This window comes from Erinaceus europaeus, chromosome 13 (assembly GCF_950295315.1).
Source record: "Erinaceus europaeus chromosome 13, mEriEur2.1, whole genome shotgun sequence".
NCBI lineage: Eukaryota > Metazoa > Chordata > Mammalia > Eulipotyphla > Erinaceidae > Erinaceus > Erinaceus europaeus.
The window spans coordinates 62,294,980-62,319,979 of NC_080174.1; the positions used below are offsets into that span (position 1 = coordinate 62,294,980).

Genomic DNA, 25,000 nt, shown 5'->3' on the forward strand with positions numbered 1-25,000 from the left:
CCAAGGTTAACCAGGCAGTAACAAAAGAAAGAGGCAGAGACAGCAGTGAGTTAAGATCTAGTTTACTCTTTGGGGATATGAAGGGATGAGGAGGAGGCATGAGTGGAATGGGGTGTCCTTCAGTAGTCAGCTGTATAATCTGTGCCATGTAGCCCCCTGCACAGCAGTGTGAATTCCTTTACCATTTCCTTCACCCGTCTCTTGTTCACTCGCTCTCTGAAGAAGGGAAGAAAGAGCAGGTTAGCACCATTTATCACCATGGCTGCCACCTCCTCCTCCAAGCCCAGACTCTGCTAGGTCTACTCACCGAAGAATCTGCTGGCTAAAGGTGTCCTTCTGTTCAGGACTGACGCGGGCAGAGGGAAAGCCAGGTGGCTGCAGTGCCTCCTTGACCCACATGGTCAGGAGACTGAAGCAGTGTTTGTTCAGGGCAAATAGGATGTCAGCAAAGCAGTCCATGAGACTTCGAGAGGCCTGGCCCCCAATGGCCTATGGGAGACATGTGTTCAGCACACCAGGGTTTTGCTCCTGCTGCAGCAAGGGTGCCTAGCCATGCCCCACCACATCCTGACAGTTCCTCAGCTAAATTGCACAAGATTAGTGAGTGTTACCGTTTGAAAGTCAGCTGATTTTCACAGCAGCCCCAACAATTGTCAGGCATTTAGTGAAGATCAGACTCAAAGAGCTTAGGGAACCAAAGGATGATGCCCCCCCCCCCAAGTAGCTGCCTCATCAAAACCCCAGCTGCTGATCTCACCTCCAGCACTGCTATAAGCAGTATACGGCCATTCTCCTGGACCACTTTCCCCACAGGTTCTACTTCCCCACAGCGAGGGAGCAGCTCCGTCTGCAGAGGAGAGAGGCCCAGTTCAGCCCTGGTCCCCTTCCTCCTCCCTGGAGACAAGATTTGCATACCGTAAACCCACTCGCTAGAGTCCTGATCAGGGCAGGGCTGGACAGAGGGATGGTAGGAGACCAGAGGTCAGCATGGAACTCACAAAGAAGCCACAGGAGGCCTTGACAGTAGGTGCCTCAGGGAATTTGAGGGCCAGCACAGCTGTAGGAGGAGAGGCAGATCAGATGGGGTCTAAGGGTCCTCCTGAGGGGGTGCCGGGCCCGCCTGCCCACCTGGTCCCACTTACCACACTGGAACACAGCTTTGACATCCAATCGTTCACACAGGAACAAATCTGGCTTCCGCTTCAAGGCCTGCAGGAGGTGGAGCTGGTAAGCTCAGCCCCAGCCAGCTCCAAGGACCATCCCCCCACTCACCTGCCATCCCAGATCCCAACCTTGCATACCACATATAAAGGCTGCCCAAAGCAGCCACCCAACCATCTCCAGGGGGCCCAGATCACCCCAGAGTCCAGTAGGTCAGGAGAGAAGCAGAGGAGCAACCAAGGGGTGTTATATCCATGTATGTATACATAAACACAGAGGTATATTTGGAAGAGTTTGGGGATACAGTGCAGAAAACCACTCCCTGAGCAAACAGCCTTCCCCTTTACCCTCCATCAGGCTTCAGGTAGCCAGCAGTGACTTTACTTTGATTCACAAAGGCAGTTGGAGTCCCACTGGTTTTCTTAACAGGGCAGCAGGAAGAAGAGATGACAGCTGGTCATGCAGCCCAGTCCACCAGCCCCCCTCTAGGTCCCATCTGTGCTCCTCAAATACCCACCAACTCAGGAAGAGGAGAAGTACATAGAAGCCCTGGAACCATGACCCCATTTTTCACCCAGGATATCCTTTGTCCAGGCCCTTCCCAGCCATCCCCATCCCAAGAGCCACTGCTGCCATCTGGGGGAACAGATGGAGAACAGGGGGCAGGAGGCCCACCCCAAGTGGTACCAGAACATTCCTGGCACATTCTCAGGTCACAGAAAATGGTCTGTACAGCAGTTATCAGACACTGCTGTTCCCCCAGCAGCTGCCCAAGTACATATCACATAGAACCTTAGCCCGCCAGCCCCTCACACTTTCCAGCCCCCATGTTCACTCATGTGCAAACACCCCCACATGCACCCTCACTTAAAACAGCCTCAATCACACCTCTTATACACAAACTCCCCCATATTCACAATAAACTCTTGCAACATATTCACACACCCACATGCCTAAACCATGTCCAGACATCAACCCAATCCTTCAGCACACTCTCCCAACACACTCACAAATACACTCAAACACCCTCACCCCTAAAGATGTGCCCTCATAGACATCCCCACACATGCCAAGCCAGGCCCAAAACACACTCCTCAATTCTGTGCACCACCCCTAAGTATCTAAATTCCAAAAGAATAAGAACTGTTCCTGCCTTTGCTTACCAGTATATTCTAGTACCTAGCAGAGTACCAAGCATATATCACACATACAAATCTTTGTGAAATGTTTATGAAGCATATCATTTACCTCAGCACACCAGACCCCACCCGACAACTCACAGGAACCCCTTAAAACACAGAATACACATCATACTAACACCATGTTCCCAAAGCCTCACACACATCTAAAACATGCCTACCCTAATATAGAGATACTTAAATCATAGTATCTACTCCTTTTACTCATAATACACACTCCCACAGTCCAACACACACAAACACATGCACCTCTAACACATAACATAGAAATGGCATTAGGGGCTGGGTGGTGGCTCACTCGGTAGAACACACGTTACCATGCATGAGGACCCAGGTTCAAGTCCCCGGTGTCCACCTATATGAGGGGAGTTTCACAAATGATGGATTAGTGCTGCAGGTATCTCTCTTCTATGTCCTCTTCCTCTCCTTCTCTAATTCTATGTTTCTCACCCAATATCAAAAGGAAAGAAAAAAAAATGGCATTGGGAATAATGGAGTCATGTAGGCACTAAGCCCCAGTGATAATCTTTGTGATAAAAAATAGACTTTAAAATGCATATATACATTCAGTTTAAATATGTATATGTATGTTAGGGGCTGGGTCATGGTGTACCTGGTTGAGCACACACATTACCATTCACAAGGACCTGAGTTCAAACCCCCACTCCCCACTGCAGGGGCAAAGCTTGAGCTGTGAAGCAGTACTACAAGGTACTCTCTCTTCCTGTCTCTCCCAATCTTCTCAATTTCTCTCTATCCTGGCAAATTAAAAAAAAAAGAGGGTGATGGCACCCCTAGTTGAGCACACATTACAATGCACAAGGACCCAGGTTCAAGCCCCTTGTCCCCACCTGAAGGGGAAAGCTTCACAAGTGGTGAAGCAGGACTGCAGGTATCTCATCTCTCTCTCCCTCTATACCTCCCCCCGCTTCCTCGCTATCTCTAACCAATAAATAAAGAAGAAAAAAATTAAAAAGAAGGAAGAGAAGGAGAAAGTGGAGGAGGAGGAAGAGGAGAGGAGGAAGAGGAGGGCCAGGCAGTGGCATAGCTGATTGAGCACACATGTTACAATGTGCAAAGACCCAGGTCCAAGCCCCCAGTCCCCATTTGCAGAGGGAACGCTTCACAAGTGGTAACGCAGTGCTACAGGTGTCTCTCTATCTCCCCTTTCATGCTCAATTTCTGTCTCTATGCAATAAATAAAATATATTAAAGATAAAAATACATATACACCTAATACACATCAACATATAACACAAACCAATGCACATGCTACACCAACAATGCACATATACCCCAACACTCAACACACACACTACTTGTTCACTACATGATTTCTGTTCCCTTCCCAAACAAAACTCAGAACACACAGAGATCCAACACACTTAAAACACACACCAGATACAAACAGCTCCTGACATAATCTCAGTGGAACCAGCACCCCACCTCCCGGCAGCGGCACAGCCTGTTCAACAGCCCAAGTCTGGGCTCTGCAGCAGCACACTCATCTTCAGCCCCTCCCTTTGGAGCTCCTCCCAGCCTACATCTCAAGAGCAGGCTGGGGCACTGAGGCAGGGAGTTCCCGGCAGGAGCACGGGGACATCCAACCCCAGGCCCTTCAACTTCAGTTGTAGGCCTGAACTTCTCAGGTACCCCAGCTGTGCAGGAGCTGTTGGGTACAGTTGCCACCCCCTCCCTCTCCCAACATCCCAGGCCAGCCCAGTTCCCTCCCTTCAGGGCCACCTCTCCCTGGTCTTTGTGGAGGTCTGAGCTAGTTGAGGCAAAGGGGCACTAAAGGAGGATGTTGGGTTGTCAACTTCCACGGAAACAGATGAAGAAACTCTATTTAACTGAACAGAAAAAAAAATTTGTCAACAGAAAGCTAAAAATAGGCTTAAATTGAATTTCAACATAAGAGAAAGAGTAAGAGAGAGAACAGAACGTGAATGAATAAAACTAAAACACACCTGTGCCAGGAGTTGCATAAATGAATCAACAATATCAGGATGATCCCTGGGCCCTAAAATATAATAAAGATGGAACTTAAGAAAAAATTATACAAACAGCAACTCAACCTCATATAGTCATGTGGGACTGAGAGCCTGCAGGGAGACAGCGTGGGGGCACATGAGCAGCAGGAAGCAAGATAAAGAAACAAAACATACAAAAACCATGAACTGGGAGAAGCCCAACAGAAAGAGACGGCAAAGTGAAGGACGGCCTGCCCCAGCTCCCTCCCAAGGGGGTCTTCCACCTACTCCCCATTCCTCAGGCCAGCCCCTCAAAGTGATCCTTTGGTGCTTGAACAATACTGGACTCCCTGTGGCTGAAGGAACAGCCTCCTCACTTCTGCTGGGGCCTCCTGCAGGCTGGATGACACTATACTGCTTCCTTGCACATACCTCTCCCCATCACTAGCCCTCCAAGAGAAGGGTGGAGCTGGTGGGAGTTTGGTCCTTGGTATCTCCCCTTTGGAGACCTGACTGAAGATCCTGGGAAAGTCAGGGTATCAGAGCCTGAGCAGGTATTCCCACATTTTGATGGCCTTAGGGCTCTTCATTCAGCCAATAAAAGGAATCTATGAGGCCTACTTAAACCAGAGTACTCCTTCTGGAGTAGGGCAGTGCCCCATTTGCTGTGGGGATGGCTGGCCAAGCCCTTGGCAGGGTCTAAGGTTAGGAAACTGCATCACAAGGCCCAAGAGGAGAGACCCATCCAGCAAAGCCCCTCCACATGGGCACTGATGCAGCAGAGTGCCAGGCTCAGGGCTGAGGACAGGTTCTTGCTATCTGGGCACACAAGGAGGGAAACCAGTCAAGGTGTCACCCCCATGGTGTAGTGGAAAACAGAGCCCAGGGGACGGTTGGAAAGACTTAGGACAGCGTAGCAGGTAAGGGGCTCATCCTATCCAGCAAGACAACCAACAAACCCAATAAATATATCGAGCCCTTTCTGGCCTCCAGTTGTGATGACACCTGTGGTAAGGACAAGGTATGTGTGTAGAGCTCCTACCCCGGCTGTTGTACCCTCAGGAGGAGCTGCCGTAGTGACATCTGCCTAAGACACCACTGAGGAGCTGTGTGATCTTGTGCAAGCCACAGACACTGTTTCCCCAGCTGGAAAGTTGATAGCAGTCTCTCCTCCACTTCTCCAGGCTATGATAAGCCCTTCCCCTTCGCCTCTGAGGTCTGATTTACTAAAGCCCTAAAATTTGAGGCCCACACGTGCCCTGTGCCTGGGTTCCACTTCAGACAGTAGGTTCAACTTTAGGCAGCTATCCTGCTGACAGTGGACCAGAAAGGTTCTGAGGGCAAGGAAAAAGGGGATGTCCCCCTTTCTTCAGCAGTATCTGATTCCTGTGCTATGGGGGCTTCCTTCTGGGCACTAAGTGCAGAGAGAAGATACCCAACCCTGCCTTATGGGGCTTAGTGTAGGCAGAGAGGCAGACATAAACGTTGATTACAGTGTGTGGTTAGTACTCTATCAGCAGTGTGGGCACAGTGTGGTTTCAGCACAAGCTTAGAGGCACTCACTTCTGCATCAGAGAAGGACTGATGATAGGGAAGGCATGAAGCAGTGGGTGAACCCAGTAAAGGGTACAGAGGACCAAGGCACACTAAGGGATCATATGGGACATGGCAAAGTCGGTGTGGATGTGTTGCCAGAGTCAGGGGAACACTGGCAGGAGAGCAGGAGGGGATCCTGAGAGTTACACAGGAGTGGAGTCATGAGGGTGGGTTAAGATAACTTGGGGGAACAGGGAACAATGAAAGGGTTTTTAAGTCAAGGAGGGAAGATGTTCACACTGGTGTTTTATAAAGAGCCTTACAGCTTCAGGGTGTGGAATGGATTGGGGAGAAGGGCAGGAGTCTGGGAAACCAGTGAGAAAGCTGAGGCCATGGAGGGGAGGAGGAATGGGCACATAAGGGGTAATCAGGAGCCAGCACCACTAGTACTTGTCCTGACCAGATATGTGGAGTGGAGTTGAGGACAGTGCCCAGGTTTTGGGCTCAGGTTTCTCTCTACTTTGGGAGAAAAATGCCCAAAAAACCAACCCATGACCCACCAGAACAGAGGTGAGCATCACAGGACCAGTCACTGAGGGTGGTCCCCCTGGTGAGTCTCAACCCTGCTGCCATAAATTCAGGTGAGATTCATGAGCGCTAGTTATTTTCTAAACAAGAAGCTTGAGTTAGACAGCAGGGGAAAATCTGGTGTCCCCTGCTAAGGTATTTTCAGGTAAAGACATGTCCTACAGTGAATGGGTATCTGGGACCACACAGCCCAAGGCTTCTGGCCTAGAAAGGAATAAACCTCAGTACAGGGAAACGAAACAACACTCACTAAGTACTGAGCACTTAAGCCCCAAAGATGCTACAACAATCCCATTAAGTATATGAAATTTCTATTTCACAGGTATGGGAACAAAGGTTCTGCAAAGGTAAGTGACTTGCCCAAGGTCACACAACTAGTTGGTGGTGATGAGCTTAGAATCTACATCTATCTGACTCTGAAGCCTATGCCCTTCCCACTTTTCATTAAAAGCCAAAGAAAAGGAGCTAGTCTTGGTGACCCACATCCCTTGGAACTTCTGGTCCCACCTTTCCCCACATCCAGACTGGCCCTGAGCCCAGTAAGCCAGCAGAAGACATCATTCACTCTTAACCACTTCAACCTAATGTGTTGACTTTTTGTAAGGTGGCAGTTGCTGTGCTTGATCCCGTAAGTTTCCCAGCAAGTCCCATGTGCAACTCAGGGGACAGAGGAGAACACAGTGGGCAGCTTTGGCTCCCCACTCAGGGAAGCAGAGGCAGTGGCAGCGGCAGCAGCAGAGACCCAGGTCAGGACCTACCTTGCTGGAAGAGAGTGAGTGTGACGGAAGTGACGAGCAGGAAGAGGGCCTCGATTGGGGGAAAGTGGGCAGGCTCATGAGCAAAGATGTGGACCAGCTACAACAAAGCAGGGAATGGTTGTTAGCTGAGGCCTTGTCTTACCAGGGCAGGCTAGCAACCCTAGCATGTAAGAAAGACCTTGACTAGGGCAGTCACCTCACTCTAGCTACCTACTCCCATTTCTGGGTCAGTTCTCTATGAGAAAATCTTGAACATCGTGGCTTGGGAGGTGGTGCAGAGGACAGAGCACCGGACTCTCAAGCAAGAGATCCTGGGTGTGACCTCTTGGCATCTTTTGTGCTACAGTGAGGTTCTGATGCTCTCTACCCCCAGCTTGCTCTCGGTATTTTTTTTTAAAATACAGAACATTGCTGACCCAGTGAGAAGGCCCACCTGTCGAGTGAGATCAAGAGCAGAGGCCTGGGGGATAGTGCTGTACATCCGACCCAGCATCTCACACAGCTGTGGCACCATGGGGGCAAAATCATCCAGCAGAGTCTTAACGGACTTTTCGAAGATAGCGCACACCGCCTTGGGAAGAAAACAATGGAACCCATGAATGAGACGACAGCATTGTGTTATCAAATTTTCTAAAAGGCTATCTTAACTATGCTAATTACTAAAGGGAAGTCTAATTATGTGGCATGGCAAAGGTGCTAATTGATACCGTGGCAATTAAAATCTATATATGCCTATTGAAACAGCATGTTGTACACCTTAAATTTATGCAGTATTTCACGGCAAGTGTAGCTCAATTTAAAAAGGGAAAGAGGAAAAAAGAGGAAAGGCAAAGGAGCCACTGGTTCATGATTGGCTGGAACAGAACTGAGGCCCTGCACAAAGGGGGCTTAAGAAGGGTCCCTTACCTAAAAGCCTTGCTGGCTCTGTGAACCAAGGAAGGTATACAAATCTGACCCTTACCCTGCAAGGCAGGAGATAAGAAGACCTTTCTCAGAAGGCAAGAACTTGATTCTCATCATTTGTATCTCAACCATTTCCTCTCAGGAAGCAGTAGTAGCCACAAAACCCCAAATTAAAATGGGGTCCAAGACAGGTCTCTGATGCTAAAGTAGATTCCTGTCACTCAGCCCCAATCCCTTTGGTGAATTTGCAATAGTAGGAAATAGTGAATATCTTCACCAACAATTCTTGGCATGTGTGGGGCAGGATTTGTCTCCTTTATTCCACACCATCAGAAGTTTAAAGGGAGCAGCAATACCTGTGCCTCCTCTCCACCTCTGAGCAAAGTCATCATGGGGGGCATATAGCAAGGATAGGGCTCACCTCCACCACCTGGGCATCATTCAGCCATTTGCTCAGCACCTTCTGAATAAGCTGGAAGACTTGCTGCAGCACCACTACCACCTGAAGGCACAGAAAGAAGTCAGGTTTTCTTTGACCACGTACATCATCACTATCACTTACCCAAGAATGACCTCCTAGCAATACATAGCCCAGGAGTCCAAACCCTCTGCCCCAGACTGCATACTAAAGACTCAGAGCATGAGGCCCGGGGAAGGGAATGGCTTGCTCTACTCCCACTCACTGAATGAATGAATATTCTGAATTCTGAGAATCATCTTAGAGGGAGTCTCACATTGCAAAGCAGAGATATTATGAGTGTTTCAGAAGATTATTAAAACTTTGTAACTTGTATGGATTATGCTTAATGAAATAAGTAGGTGAAAGACAACTACCTACTGCATGATTTTGTTAATATGTGGAATATCAAGAACTAGAACACATACACACTAAAAAAAAAAAAAAAGCAGCAGCAGCAGCAAACTGCATACTGTCTAAGACTTTGTGAGAAGTATGGTGGCTATGGTGGGGTGAGATGCATAACTATGGTGGTGAGTGCAGTGTGAAACTATATTCCATCAATTTTACAATCTCGTGAGCCACTAAGCACTAATTTAAAAATAAAAAATGTAACCTTAAAAAATTTCCTGTTTTTTCTCATTAAATTCCCTTTAGCCTAGTATCAAAAGCCTATGGGTTAGTTCAGTAAGAAGTGGAAATGCCACCTTACCCAAATAGGTTTAGGACAGGAGACCCAATGGCTACACAGCCATGGGCAGCTTATGGAGGAGTAAAAAGCAGACATGGGTTCTGGGAGGTGAGGGAAAGTAGGCTGATGACTACTAAGGAAAGGGTTCAGTAGGATGACGAAGGCCCAGGCCTGGTCCAAAGCTCATACGGTAGAGTGGGGAACTGAATAGATGGGCCAGGATATCGTGACTTGTGTTTCTCCTGGAGAAACCCTAAAGGGGATACTGAGAACAATGATCATGGTAGTCCCTCACATTTGAACAGAACAACACAGTACAGAAAGTACTTTTACTCAAAAGCATCTGCTATCTAGCACAGTTTTTTAAAAAATATTTTATTTATTTATGAAAAAGATAGGAGGAGAGAGAAAGAACCAGACATCACTCTGGCACATGTGCTACAAGGGATCGAACTCAGGACCTCATGCTTGAGAGTCCAAAGCTTTACCACTGTGCCACCTCCCAGACCACTCTAGCACAGTTCTATGAGATAAGCAAGCCAGATTTTGACTTTCACGGTTTTGAAATGGGAAGTTGATATTTACCCCAGGTGAAAACAGCATCTGAGTGGTCACTTTAACCTCCCCTGTGCCCAAACAACACAGCACATGTCATACTGCTTTGTGACAATCTGCTTACATATGTTTTCTCTAGATTAGGAGCAGAGCAGTGGAAACTACTACAAATGGGGAGCTGCAATGGTGCAACTGGTTAAGCACATATATTACCAAGCACAAGGACACAGGTTCAAATCCCCTTTCCCAACCTGCAGTGGGAATACTTTATGAGCAGTAAAGCAGGTCTGTAGATATCTATCTTTCTCTCTCCTGCTCTATCTCCCTCTCCCCTCTCAATTTCTCTGTCCTATTGAATAAAATAGAAAAAGACAAAAAAAAAAAAAAAAAGGCAGAAAGACCGGCTACCAGGAATAGTGGATTTGTAGTGTAGGCGCCAAGCCCCAGTGATATCCCTGGAGGCAAAAGGAAAAAAAGAAAAAAAAAAAAAAAACCCACATGTAAAGTATGTCAGCACTGGTTCCTGCAGGGAGCAGAGGATACTGAAGTAGAAGGCCCTACAGAGCTGGGGGTTAAATAGGAACACATAATTATCTCACTTAGGTGTCAAAGGATAATGTCAGTATCTCCCAGGGAATGGAGGAACCACAATGACATCACCCAATAAGGCTGGGGACAAAGATAGTGCACTCTCAAGGGTTGAGGGAGAAAGTGACATCACTCCCTACAAAGTACATGAAGGGATAGTAAGGTCACCACATGATCAGAGGAACAAATGCATTATAGCCCAGTGGGGGAATGAAACAATGAAAGTCACCCAGAGATGGGGAAGGGGGTGACAATGACATCCACAGAGTGGGGGAAGGGGCAAGGATAACAACATCACCCACAGGGTTGGGTCCCTGTGGCACTGGCAGCTTCCGGAGCTCAGGACCTTCATGATCATCCTCATGATGACTGATATCCAACGTAGTGAAGAGGTTGGAAAGAAGCCCCAGGATGTGAACAATGGCCAGCTTGTTGGAGGGATTGGGCTATGAGAAGAGAGAACAGAATAAAGCTCTGGATCTCTCAGCTCCAGTTTGGCCCCTTGACCGCAGCCCTGACTGCCAGCTCCAATCCCACCCCCAGTCCCTCCACAGCCACAGCCACAGCCACAGCTCACACAAAGGGGAACTGTAGAGTCCCACCATCCCCACACAAGACACCAGCTCAACTCACTATCTCCTCTGCCAATTTCTCCAATTGCTGGATATAGGGTGAGATGAGTGAATGCAGGTTCTTAAGAATCTCCTCCACCTGCAGGGCTGAGAGCAGGAAGCCCAGAGCCTGCATCAGCCACATGCACTGGCTTGTCTGTGGGGCAGAACATGAAGGGTCAGTCTTGGACACATCTGGTTGTGGGTAGGAAAAAATGAACCTCTTGGGGACAGGTTCAAAGAACAGAGAAAACTTGGGCTAGGGGAGGGCAACAGATTTCACAGATTCCTGAAATATCACGTAGGAGCTCACCTTATGGATCTGTTTCATCAGTACATCCTGGAAATGAAAAGGAGGATTATAGTATCAGCTCGGTGCAGAGTATACTCTGAGGCCCAGTTTCACCCAAGGTTCCACATACCTGGGAGACAGCCACAATGTTGGCAGCATAAGGTGGCAGGTCATACTTGCATTCTCGACAGATCTTCTTGAGTGTAGACACAGAAGAAACAGAAAGTTCAGGATTGCCAAGAGCATGCAGAACGAGAGGCAGAACGTTGTTGATCATGACAGGGTGGTCAGCCAGCCATTCAGACAGAGCTCCTACAGGAAGAAGGGAGAGATAAGGGTATTTGAGGTAGGCCATGCTGGCTTGATACCCTGTCCCTGTGAGGCATGCAGATCTCCTAGCAGGGTCTAGTGATAACCTCAGTGCCCAGCATTGCTCATTCAGAAGACCGAATGGGCAAATATGCATGCACATGCTCAAACCTGAGCCTTATAGCTGAGAAGCAGGAGTGAGTCAATGGAGACCCATCTCTGCTGTTTCACTGACAATGAATTAGCCTCACTGGACTTCAGCTCAGTATGCTGTAGGAAGGACCCCTATGTGTGTCAGGACAGTCAGCTGGCTGCATCAGTGATTGTCTATGTGAGGATATGTGTCTCTCCTATTTCAGATAGAATCCAGCAGGGTGGCTGTAGTTGAGGATGGGTATCTGTGACTGTGGGAACATATTAATGGGTATGTGCCAGGTCTCACCAATGGTGAACATGACAGTATCCGCCAGCTGCACGTTGCTGATGCTGATCCGTGGGATGAGACCGATGAGCCCAGGCACCACATCAGAATAGTTGACATCGATGGTTTCTGCGATGGACTGGAAGCCATACAATAGGGCCTCTGTGTGCTGGGGAAGGAGGATGCCCCTGTTTTAGCTGAGAAGGAAGGTGTGACAGGTCTGGGAAGGCTGAGGGAAATTAGACTGGGGAGGTACCTGCCAGGAGTAGGGCTGCTCTGAGCAGGTGAGCAAACGGCCCAGTTTGTCATAGAGGTTGCTAAGCAGTTCGGCGCCCAGCATCTCGTAGACATACATGAGCGTGTCTGAGATGTCCACCCTGAAAAGCAGATGCAGGCTTTACACATTGCCTAGGGTCTGCCCCCACACCCAGGAGCCCACCCCAACCCAAAGTCAGTTCATTTCCCAACTCTGCAAAAGTGCCCAGAAAAATAGGACATGTCCAGTACCCAGTAAGCCTAGCCTTAGGCTCTTCCCTCTTAAATGCTTTTGTAATTTCAGGACTCCATTCAGAGCTTGGGTGGGTCTACTACCATCACCTGTAAATTCGAAACTGCTCCTTCTCATCTGAGGACCAGAATCCATACTCCTCATCAGAAGGGAACTGAGCCTTGTGCAGAAGCACATCCACCAGCTGGAAGTAGACGGGCCGGTACACCTGCTGGTATACAGCCTGCTTCTCTGCCTCAAAGGACAGAATGTCATCCTGAGAGAGCCAGAGAAAAGAGTTAACTACTTCTCCAGTAGTCTTAGAAGCCCAAGATCCAAATTCCATCATGGCCCAACCAGAGGCCATATAGACACACCTGTAGTGTGTACCAAAAGGTGAGGGTCAGGGAACTGGTGGTCTCATTGACAGGATAGTGGCCAGGGATGCCTGTACAGAACATGATCATGTTGACAAGGGCTAGGAAACTCTGCCAGTGCTCCACTTGATCCAGCAAGGCCCTGAGAAGGAGGAAACAAGGTAATGTCATTCCAACCTCCCCCAACAGGGCTCCAAACCCCACTTCTCAGAGCACCCTGAGCAGTTGTCTCACTCATGCCCAGTTGTCTCACTCCTCACCGTGAGTGGTTCTCGCCTAGGGCCACAGCAATGCGACAGATGCCATGGGAGGTCTCCATGTCCCCAGTCTGTACTGCCTGTCGCAGTTGTCCCTGCAGTCCCAGCACCAGTGGGATGAGTTTCAGGAGTGTGTTCACGTACCTGGAGGCATGAGGTAAGGAAACCTATCAGAGTTGTCTGCCCATTCCCCACCAGCTTTGAGAGAAAAGCATATTATCCCTGTCTTCCATCAAAACACTCCCTCCCCACATCAAATCCAAACAAGAGGCCATATGGCAGGTATGGTGCTTCCCATGTCAGGAAGAATCTTAGGACAGAGACCTCCAGGAGCACTCTGGAAGAGAAGTGTGAGATGACAGTGTTATGGGTTAAATTATGTCCTTCAATTTGACTTAGAGCTGATAAGGGGAAGGGTATGACTTTGGGGGAGGAGGGATGAGATGAATGTATTTTGCATGTGGGAAGGACACAAAACAGCAGACTTATGTGCAACCCCCTCCTCCCAAAAAATGATATGTTGTGACCTTATTTTGAAATAAGATTATTACAGATGAAATAATAGGGGAGGTACAGTAAGATTGACAAATTCATAAAATATTCATGTGAAGACAGATCTACAGGGAAGATAATATATAATGGCAACAAAGGCAAAGAGTAGAGTTCCGTAACTAAGCAAAGTATCAGAGGTTAATGAGAGACAAGGAAAGATTTTTCCTGAAGATTCCAGTGGGGGCTAGCACCTAGCCTCAATATCTGTGAGGCAATACATTTCTGCTATTGAAATATACCTTTGTTTGTAACACTCTAATATGGCAGCCCCAGGAAATGAATACAGTTGTATTTGGAGAGACTGAAGAAGGATGGGAGACAAATGAGTTAAGGCTCAAAGACTTTAGAAGACAGCAACAGCCCCTGAAATATCAATACCACCCACCTTACACTTCACTCCCTTCCAAATTCCAATTTTCTTTGGCCATTGGATAGGAGAGAATTAGTTAGCACACCTGAGGAACAGCTAAGAGGCAAAATGGGCAGGACTCAATTGACTGGATAGGAGGGTAGAGAAGAGTCAAGGACAGATTTCAAACAGATGATGAAGCTATTTGCTGTGACTTGGTGGAGGGGACAGTAAGAAATTTAATGGGAGGCTGGAAGATGGTGAGTTCAGTGTTAGGCATGTTGAATCAAGAGATGCCTGGTGAGCTATGCAAGTATAAGTACCCAAAGTGTTAGATATACAAATCAAAGTGTGGCAGAATGGTTAGACCAAGATACAGACTTTGGAGTCATTAACAAATAGCTGGCAGTTGAAGTTATGAGAATAAATAAGAATTGATGTGGTCAAGAAAACAGCTCAGCTATTAGAATCTCAAGGCTTGCAAGCCTGAAAGGGCTTCTGGTTAAATCCCCAGCTGAGACTTACCTCTTTTCCCATCTCACATAAAACTCATATTAAATGAGAAAGAGGAAGAGAAAACCAGAACATCATTCTGGCACATGCAGTGCTGGAGACTGAACTAAGGACTTCATGCTTGAGAGTCTAATGCTTTATCCACTGTACTACCTCCCAGGATGCTATATGCAAATATATGATTGTGTTTCCTCCTGCTAAGGTAGGACTAACAGGTATAATTATTTTTTAAGATCTATGTATGTATTCATGGGAGGGAGGGAGAGAGAGAGAAGATCCACAGTATCACTATGGCATATGCAATGCTGGGGATTGAACTCTCGACCTCATGCTTGAGAATCCAAAGTTTCATCCACTGTGCCACCTCACAGCCTACTACAAAGAAAGGGGGCTGGGTGGTGATGGTGTGTATCTGTTTGTACATAGTTATTACAATCCACAAGGACCTGGGTTCAAGCCCTTGGTTCCCACCATTAAGGAGAAAGCTTCAGAAGCAGTGAAGCAGGTCTGCAAGTGTCTGTCTCTCTCTCTCCCTATACCTCCCCCCCCAATTTCTCTGTCCTATCAAACATAAAATAAACAAAAATTTAAAAAGAAAGCAAGCAAACTAGTGAATTGCCCAAGAAGGAAATGCTGAATGAGAGAAAAGAAGAGGTCCAGGTCAGAGCCCTGAAATACAATGAGCCCTAAAGGAGAGCAGAGGAAGTACAGTAGACAGAAGACAGAGAAGGCTAGTTCCATGACTGGAACCTTTCTCAGCTGCTCACTCCCTGGTGAACTAAGCAGAGGAAGTGATACTCTTAAGATGCTTGGAAGTCCTCAGCTGTCAATTATAGCTCAAAGCATCACCACAGCTATCTATATGGGGGGAGGGGTGACAGGGTTCAGAGGATTATTATTTGGACTTGCCCCAAGCAGGTTCCCAGAAAGGTAGCATCATAGCCATAGGAGGAAGAACAAGAAACAAACAGTTCTAGACACTGTTCTCTCCATCCCCAATCTGGTGAGACAAGGAGTCCCAACCAGAATACCTCCAACACAGAGACAGCCCCAGAGGGTGCTGCCTGGAGACAGCTGGGATAGCTTCAGTCTCATGACCCTGACACAAGCTGTACCATAAGACAATGGGCACCTTCAGGCCAGACTCTGGCACAAAGAGCAGGGACATGGCCAAGGCCGTAGCCAGCAAGCTCTTCACCAGCTGAAATAGAAGGCAGGAGAAATTGTCCTACCTCCATAGAACCCCCATTGTATTTCAAGGCTCCCTCACACCTGCCAAAGTTCAGGAACAGTCAGTCCTACTCAATGAAAGCTCTCAAATGGTCTCATCTGAGCATCCTCATAAGATAAGTCAACACCCCCCCCCCCCCGAGAAGAACTCAGTATTAATCAAGGTCATACAAGCAACTTAAAGACAGATTCCAAGCTGGGACAGCTCCTTAGACTGTTACAGATGTACTTCTCCTTCAGGATTCAGTCTGAATTTGCTGAACAGATCACAGCTTTCATCTCCCATTTTACCATTTTTCCTACCTTAGTCCCCACTGAAAAGCTTCTCCAGGATTAAAAACATTTCAAAGAAAAAAAAAATGTGTGTGTTTATCTCTCAAAGGAGCCAGAGCCAAATTAGCAGCAGCAGCTGTGGAGGAAAGGGGAAGATGACTCGAGTGCAGGCTACATTAAGGAGAGACTAGATGTCAACACATCCAGGAAAGGCAGTGGCTGGGTGACCCAGGAGTCAAAGCTACAAAGGCAACTTTCTCAAGTCAAAGCTAAGAAAGTAGACTAGAGCTGGAGAGATAGCATAATGGTTATGAAATGGCTACTTCCATGCCTGAAACTAAAGTTTCAGGTTCAATTTCCAGCACCATCATAAGCCAAAGCTAAGGAGTGCTTTGGTAAAAAAAATAAATAAAAAGTAGACTAGACAGAACAAGGCTCAAACTAACTCTGGGTTGGTGCAGCCCACCCCATGGGGGAAAGAAGCTCTTGCATGGTTTCCTACCACTTGGGCATCTATGTCTGAGAACTATGAATCGAAAGAATAAGAAGCCTCAGGCCAACAGCTTCTAGGTTTGAGGGAGAGAGACAGCTTTTAAGAACCATGGATAACACTGGGCTCAAGAAGCCTGGCTCTAAGTGGTCAGTTTGAGAAGGTGGGATAGGACTGCTGGGACTCTTTGGTTGCCACTCATAGCAAGCTCAGCACAGACCTGCAATTAGAGCTCTAGGAGGAAAGCTGAGGAAATGGGGAGAGTTGCTAAGCAACCAAGGGGGGGCCGCAGCCAATGGGCGCTCAGGAGGCTATAGATTCCCTCACTGGCTCCTCACTTGCTCATTCACTTGCTCATTCGAAGAGAGAAGAGGCATCAATTACATGCCAAAGCCCTTGAGACTGGCTAAGTGGGTAAACCAGAGTATATCCAAGGATAACCCACATCACCTATGCACTGGCCCTGGCTAATTCCCTCTTATCCACAAACTTCCAAACCTAGCCAGCACTTGGGCTTCAGGCTGCCAAGAAAGGCCTTGACCTAGAACCCACCTTAAAATGAAAAGCCAGTAAAAGGGGATGATACTAACCCCTGACATAATTATCACCAAATACTAGTAACTACCAAGAGCACAAGAACCATGATAAATCTTTCATAGACATTTTCTTATTCCATTTTCACATAATATTCTTATAGAGTATGAGAGACAGGCCCTGTGCACATTACTCTCTATAAACCCTTACAACTCTGTACAGATGCTACACATCAAGCCCATTTTACTGCTGAGGAAACTGGCTTGTAAGTGGTGTCTACTCAAGGCCTCAGATCTAGGAAGTAGATTACCTGGGATTCAGACTCAGATGTAACTGATTCCAGGGCTAAATCATTAACCACTTCCCCACATGATCTCTTTCAGTAGTTTCTTTCCCCATCTAACTCTCTGAAATGCTAGTGTCAGGCCTCCAATCTCATCCTTTACAAACCAACTTATGCCAAAAATCTCATGCCCTTTTCTCTGCTTTAAATCCTCTAAAGTATCCTTACTGATGGAAAGATAGACTTTAAAGCCAGCCACAGATCCTGGCTGATCTGAGAATTCATCTCCTACAACTGGCCCCTAAAAACCCTGATTTCTTATTTTATTTTATTTTATTTTATTTTATTTTTATTTTTACCTCCAGGGTTATTGCTGGGGCTCGATGCCAGCACCATGAATCCACTGCTTCTGGAGGCTTTTTTTTTTTCCTTTTGTTGCCCTTGTTGTTTTATCATTGTTATGAGTATTATCATATTATTACTGTTGTTGGATAGGACAGAGAGAAATGGAGAGAGAAGGGGAAGACAGAGGGGGAGAGAAAGATACCTACAGACCTGCTTCACTGCTTGTGAAGTGCAGGTGGGGAACTGGGGGCTTATGTGGGTCCTTGAGCTTTGCGCCATGTGCACTTAACCCGATGCACTACCGCCTGACCCCCAAAACCCTGATTTCTAACCACACTCAGCAGGTTCTCTCAAGACCTTACTCAGGGCTATTGTAAAGTCTGTCTGGAATTTCCTCCCCATATCCATCACCTCTACCTAGGTAACTCTTACACAGCCTTCAAAGCACAGTTTAGATATCACCTCCTCTAGCAAGTCTTTTCCAACATCAGACTGGGTTGAGTGCCTCCTCAGCACGCTTACAGACCCCTGTTTACTCTATTAGAGCACTGGTCATAATGACTGTACTTGCCCAGAATGTCTCATGGTCCTACCTACTAGAAGCCTTTGTACCTACAACAGGTCTCAGGCAACTGAGACTCACCCCCGACTCAGGCAACTCCTGTTTTTCATTAAAAAAAAAAAAACAATGAATGCTACCAAGTACTGGGAAGCACAATGTGAAAAAAATAAATAAAACACCAGAGTCCCTGTCCTCACAGAGCTGAGAAACTAATGGGAAGATAATCTTAAATGAAATCATCTTAAAATGAAACCAAGCTGGGAATCGGGCAGTAGCGCAGCGGGTTAAGTGCAGGTGGCGCAAAGTGCAAGGACCAGCGTAAGGATCCCGGTTCAAGCCCCCAGCTCCCCACCTGCAGGGGAGTCGCTTCACAGGCAGTGAAAAAGGTTTGCAGGTGTCTTTCTCTTCCTGTTTTCCCCTTCTCTCTGTCCTAACGACGACGACATCAACAACAATAATAATTACAACAATAAAACAAGGGCAACAAAAGGGAATAAAGTGGATCTTTAAAAAAAAAAAAGCTATGGACTAAGAAGGGAAGGCATTCTGAGCACTGAGATTAATAATCAAGAAAGACCAAATTCAGTCTCAGAAAGCACTGAAGCCTTCTCTAAGTGGAGCTTGAGCTGAGAGAGTGATGATGCATCTAGAATATGTGACAGTTCAGAGGCTGGAAGGAGTATGGAACATTCAAGGAACTAGAGAGTAAGAAAGCAAAGAGCATGGCAAAAAAATGTGTTTGGAAATGCCGCAGTGCAGCACTTTTGTAAGTCACAAGAATCCTGGACATTAAAAAAAAAAAAAGAAAAAGAAAAGAATCCTGGACATTATACTAAGAGCAGAGAGAAAGCCACTGAAGGATTCTAAGCAGAAAAGATTACATCCTCATTTTCGAGAGATCATTCTGGCTGCTGGGTAGACAATGGAAGGTACACAAGCAAAAACCAGGGGGAACTGGTGAGAAAGCTCTGCAGTAATTGGAGAGAGAGATGATGACAGCTTGGACTATAGTGGTGACTGTAGAAATGGAAAAAAAAAAAAAAAAAGATTTGCAATATGGTCAGGAGCAGAACAGCCAGGACTTGAAGACTTGAGTGCTTCAGAGAAAAGAGAAGTCAAATATTTTAACTGGATAATGTGTTGAATGACTAGTTGTTTAATGTCTGTCTCTCACTCTGAACCATAAGGACAGGGACTATGTCTTGTTGGCTTCCTTGCTGTATCTCCAGCATAATACCAGATATGCTGGAGGCACTCAATTAGCACTCACTGAAAAGATGAATGGATGGATGGATGGATGGCTGACCAGGCAGGTTGTCCCTCTCCAGGAAAGTGGGGACCTGCTCACCTCTGGGCGTCAGGCTGTGAGATGGCATTGACAATGGCCTCTACACTGCTGTCAAACAGCTCCGAGTCCTGCAGAGCAGCAAAAGCAGCCTGAATGAGCGCCTCACAGTCCTGCAGTGGCACCTCCAGCTGCACCCAGCTGGAAAAGCACTTGAGCACCTTCTGACGCACACAGCTGGGTGAGCTGGGTTGCTGAAGCAGCTGCTCCAGCAATGGGAAGACGGCCCCACACTCCACTGCCAGGCTGGCCCGCACCAGACCTTTGCGATACTGGGGCAAACGGCTGGTCTGGAACTCCTCAGGCAGTACTGTGAGTAGTTCTAGCAGGGCCAGGCAGCGGCCCTGGCTGTCCACAGGCGAGTTCTCAGCCTGGAAGAGTCGTACCATATCTGCCACCGCACATGGCCAAGCATCTGGCATCATGCTGAGAGCCAATGAGGCCAGTGCTACACAAAGCCGAGTCAGCACAATCTTAGAACCACTGGCAAAACGAGTGATCTGGGTGAAAAGCTGAGCCTTTAGACTTTCATACTGGTCAGTGGGGATGTCACTCCAGTAGCGAGAGATCTTGATGTGCAGGGCACTGGCCCCAAAGTACTGGATCTCAGGTACTTTGTCCGGTTGTAGTAGTTGCCAGCTGAAGTGCCAGGCCTGTGGGGATACCTGGGCCTGCATCAGCCACTTCTGTGCCAAGTTCTTGTTCTCGATGTTGGGGTCGTAGTAGAGTTGGTGCAGTGCCTACAGGACATTATGGGACTGAGCAGGTGTTGGTTACTCTGGATCCCACCAAAGCCCAGCACAGAGGTCACAGCTGCATCCTGCAAAATCACTCATTTTCTGACTGGGAGACAGAATAGGAAGTGAGAGCTCAGGACTCTGCTTCCTGGGTCCAGGGGGTCCTGCTGGTATTTTGAGAGTCTGAACCTTGCCCATGTTCTACTACACCTTCTTTTCCTAACAGCAAAACACTGTGGTTTCAGAGTGTAAATCACTGTAGAAAAGCAGCAATAAGAGGCAGCTGAGCTCTCCAGAGGGGAGGCAGGTGAGGTAAAAAGGCTAAGCCCAGGTGAAAGTACTGGCTTCATAGGGCCAAAGCTAAGCCTAAGAAGAACATGTAACAGTCTCCTAGACACAGCTGGCCCCATTAACAGCTCTATTCAGCTCCCCCGGGAACACCCTGAAGTCACCCCCAGATGTTAGCACCAAAGCCAGTGTGAAATATGAGCAGGACAAAGACACTGTCAGACAGCTCTGGGGCAGAGACATACTGGGAGGGAGAATAAGAATATCCCATAGTGATGAAGGTTCAAAAAACTGGCCCAGAGAAGTATTGGTCGGCAGCCCTGACAAATGCATAGCCTGGAAGTTTTAACCTGCCAAATTCCCAGGGTCCCAATTCCACGGGGACTTCACACAGTAAGAAAACAGTGATTTGTCTCCGTGGCAGCGCATGCAAGAGTGCGCCACCATGTCAACCCTGCATGGCCCCACGGGGTGGGAGTGTGAGTTCAGGACTTGGATACCCATAAGCAGACTCTACAGAAGTAAGCTTAGCCTCATATGTATTCCTGACAGCCAGTTATGACCACTGCACCTTGTATGATCTCAGAAAGAAATGCTGGGGGAGACAGAGAACAGAAGCAAAAAGATGCACCCTCACTACTTGATATGGCAAAGAGGACTAGAGAATAACAATGAATATGTGCATTCATCCTTTGCTTTCCAGTAAAGTAGCCTCATCTCCCCATTCATCCCATGGGGCATGTATTTCTGCATCCCCAGCCTCTGGGGACAGAGCCCAGAAAAGATAAACAGTTCAGAAAAGAGTAGAGGTGGGAGGAAGCTAAATAGGCAGAAGAGAGTAGGGGAAGCCTATGAGACTGCTAGCAGGCCTAGGTCCCTTGGACTCAACATAAAACAGAGGTCCAGCACTATTTCTGGCTGCCCACGACTGATCTAGCCTCTACCCAATAAAGTAGGACCCAAGGAAGAATAGACATACAATCAGGATTATTTTAGTTCTTGATTACTTTCTGAGACCCTGGCTCAACAAAATAGGTCCAGGATGGTTGGGCAGCAGCATGGCTCTTGGGGACAGAGTGCAGGTCTCCTGGGATCCTGCTTTCTTACTGCACTCTGATGCAGCTCCCATGGAGCTGGAGAGCAGCCAGGTTGGCTGAAGGTCTAAGCCATCAGCACCCTGGAGGAACCATCCTCTGACCCTGAGTCTCTATCCACAAAGAATCCATGTCTCCGAAAACCAAAAATAGCTCATTAGGACAGCATCACACTCCTGTCCTGGCTGCCCAGAGAGCCGCTGATGCCAGGTGCCTGGGGGGCAGGGGCACCATCCCAACGGGCACCCAGCCCAGGCCCGGGCTCTGGGATTAGTATCAGTTCTCAGGACTTGTGCTCTGTCACTGGAGTGCCCACCCTGGGGCCCTCGTACCTTCTCCACGTTCTCCACAGTGAAGTCCAGGGCCGGTGTTGCTCCAGCCCCTGCAGCCCCCGACTGCTCCTCTCGCCGCTCCATCTTTGCTTCCTCCCCAGCAGGGAGCTGAACCCTGACCTGCCTCCTGCCCCAGCCCCCTGGCTGCTGGCTCCCTGCTAGACCCCGGCTTGGGTGCCCAGGGACTGGTGGTGTGAAAGGGAGCCCAGGGCGGGCATGGCTGCCGAGGCCTCCCCACCTCGGTCGGCAGTGGGGAGCTTGCCAGAGAGCAAAGCGGGCAGTCTCGGGGGCCCGCGGAGAGTGACTGCGGGGAAGGAGCGGCCAGGCAGGAGTTCTCAGGCGAGGGATGGGGGGTTCCAGGAGTAAGTCAAGGCTCTGACCCCAGAATCTGTGAGGAGGGAGTCATAAGGGGGGGTGAGGGAGGGACAGAGGGAAGCCTGCAAGGGAAACCAAATCCCCGGCCCGTGGGGGTGGGGCTGGGGGGGGTCACTGGGTCGATAACCTGTCCCCACAGCACGCTCGTCCGGGTGAGCTCTCCGGGCCCCTAAGAAGAGGTCACCGGTGGGGGTCACGGAGGAGAGAGCCCTTCGCGGGCTGCCGAGGCGTCCAACGAAGCGCAGGGACGCAGTTTCGCTAGTCTGCGGCGAAGAGTCCGGAGAGCTGAGGGGCTGTAGCAGGTCGCCTCTGCCCGCCGCGACCCAGCTCTCTTCTCTGCGCCGGAGATCCGGCCCCGCTACCGCCGCTGCCTCCGCCCCAGTGACTGACAGGCGAGTCGGCCCGGCTGGGACGGGGCGGGGACCTTAACGAGGCACGGGCTGCCCCCAGCGCCTGTCCCCGGCACCGATGACCCGGACGCAGTCCCTACTCCCGCACTTGCCCTGGCTCAACCCAGTCTGGCACAGCCCGGCACTGCACAGCGGAACTTCAAGGAAACTCATTCCGGGTCCCTGGTCCTGTCCTCGCGCCAGTCTATCTATGTGCCCCCGAGCAGGCGCGCTGTTCGAGGTCCCCGCCAAGCCAAGGTCCCGCCGATGCGCATTCTGGGAAATGTAGTCCCCACGGCACCTACAGTGAAGGCGGCGCCTTGCGGCGGGGGCTGGAAGCACGTGGACCAGGGAGTGGGGCGGGGTGAAGGAGTAGTGAGTCCCCTCTAGCCCGGGCCTTCTGCGAATATCAGACCTCTAAGCTCAGACCCGCGCGGCAACAATATAGGAGGATGTGACTCAATGGACCCGTGCATGGAGCTGGGAGTCCAGGATGAAAGATAATGATCCTGTTGGGGTGGGGTAGACAGGTCACTCGGTGCCCCGCAAAGGACGTATCTTGTAGCCCAGGAAAGGGCCGCCTAGGAGGAAGGCATCCGCGCGCCTCTGAGAGAGACGGTTTAGGGGGGTTGAGGGTGGGGGGCGGGACTGCTCTCAGGACCATCCAGTGAGCAACCAGGAAACTGCATACCATGGACAGTGCTCTGAGAATTTCCTGTGCGCCTTGGAGCCAACTTCTCTTTGTGGGTAATTAGAATAGGAACGGCTTACATTTAAGTGCTACGAAGATATTTTGTATGTCATAGGTCTGTTTGGGTGGAAAAGGGGCCGACGTTCGTTCCCCCCACATTAAAAAATTCATCACGCATTATCTCAACAAGATCCAGTTCTTTTGAGATGAAGGTTTTATTGACCATTTTCAGGTGGGATAACGAAAGTTGGGTAAAGTTGAGTCTATTTTATGCATGAACACATGGTTAGGGTAGCAGAGACCAGTCATGGATCTGGTCAAACCTTGCAGCCCCTACCTCGAACTCTCTGCGCTCCCAAGTTGCCCCCCTTCTCTCCCCACCCTCTCTCTCTGTCTCTCTGTCTCTGTCTCTGTGTCTCTCTTTCTCTGGCTTATAGTGGTGCGGGGGATTGAACCTGGGACTTAAGAGCCTCAGGCGTGAAAGTCTCTTTACATAACCATTATGCTATCAGCCCCTTTCTCTTTTCTCTTACTAGAATAACAGAAGGGTGAGATTATGAAGATGGAAAGACCCTCTACCCCACCTGCAAGGGGGGGAAGCTTCAAGAGTGGTGAAACACTGCTGCAGGTGTCTCTGTGTCTCTCTCCTCCACCTCCCCCTCCCCTCTCAATTTCACTCTATCTCTATCCAATAATAAATAAATAAAAATATTTATAAAAAGAAAGAACCTCAGTGGTCCAGGAGATGGTGCAGTGGATAAAGCACTGGACTCTCAAGCATGAGGTCCTGAGTTCAATCCCTGGCAGCACATGTACTAGAGTGATATCTGGTTCTTTCTCTCTTTCCTCCAATCTTTCTCACTAATAAATAAAATATTAAAGAAAGAAGGAAAGAAAGAAAGAACCTCTATATGTGTGTTCCGTGGAGGAAGCTGGCATTGGCAACTGCCATTGAGACTTGAGTAGGTGAATGAGACAGTTTCCCTGAGAAGGAGAAACATCATCTTAACTTGAATAGAGAAACTGGAGAGGAAATGTCTTGATTAGCTGGCAAATTCTAGTGGGGATCTAGTAAACTCTTTTATCAAGAAAGAGTTTGAAGTATAACTAGTAACATGTGTGCAGTTAAAGGGAGTATTTGTGGAGTGAGGAAAGGAAAGGTGAGGCCAGGTGGTGGCATACCTGGTTGAGTGCACATGTTACAATGCTCAAGGACCTGGGTTTGAGCCCCAGATCCCCACCTGCAGCAGTAAAGCATTGCAAATGATAAAGCAGGGCTGCAGGTGTCTCTCTGTCTCTCCCTCTCTATCACCCCCTTTTCTCTTGACTTCTGGCTGTCTCTATCCAATAAATAAATATTTTTAAAAAAAAAGGGAGGGGCACCGGTAACATGAGATTGACAAAGAGAGTTGAAAGCAGTAGACTTGTTTTATTTATTTTTTTAAGATTTTTTTTTAA

General features: G+C 48.4%; 1 protein-coding gene across 2 annotated transcripts; it reads right to left on the reverse strand.

Annotated features, from left to right (window-relative positions):
• Window positions 1–46: 46 nt before the first annotated feature.
• On the reverse strand, window positions 47–23,033 carry IPO13 (importin 13). Of its 2 annotated transcripts, XM_007535292.3 has the most exons (20): window positions 22,088–23,028; window positions 19,640–20,376; window positions 13,164–13,304; window positions 12,904–13,045; window positions 12,637–12,803; window positions 12,296–12,416; window positions 12,061–12,208; window positions 11,440–11,621; window positions 11,331–11,357; window positions 11,040–11,174; window positions 10,709–10,852; window positions 8,537–8,617; window positions 7,646–7,783; window positions 7,213–7,309; window positions 4,328–4,380; window positions 1,143–1,209; window positions 999–1,057; window positions 758–847; window positions 308–489; window positions 47–216 (listed from the first exon to the last, which is right to left on the reverse strand). In XM_007535292.3, exons 1-20 carry the CDS (start codon window positions 22,169–22,171, stop codon window positions 120–122), a joined length of 2,892 nt encoding a protein of 963 aa, XP_007535354.1. In that variant the 5' UTR covers window positions 22,172–23,028; the 3' UTR covers window positions 47–119. The 2 variants fall into 2 exon arrangements, 1 of the variants encoding a protein (XP_007535354.1); XR_009553839.1 differs by lacking the exons at window positions 47–216; window positions 308–489; window positions 4,328–4,380 and having other exon boundaries at window positions 772–847; window positions 22,088–23,033.
• Between the last annotated feature and the right edge of the window lie 1,967 nt (window positions 23,034–25,000).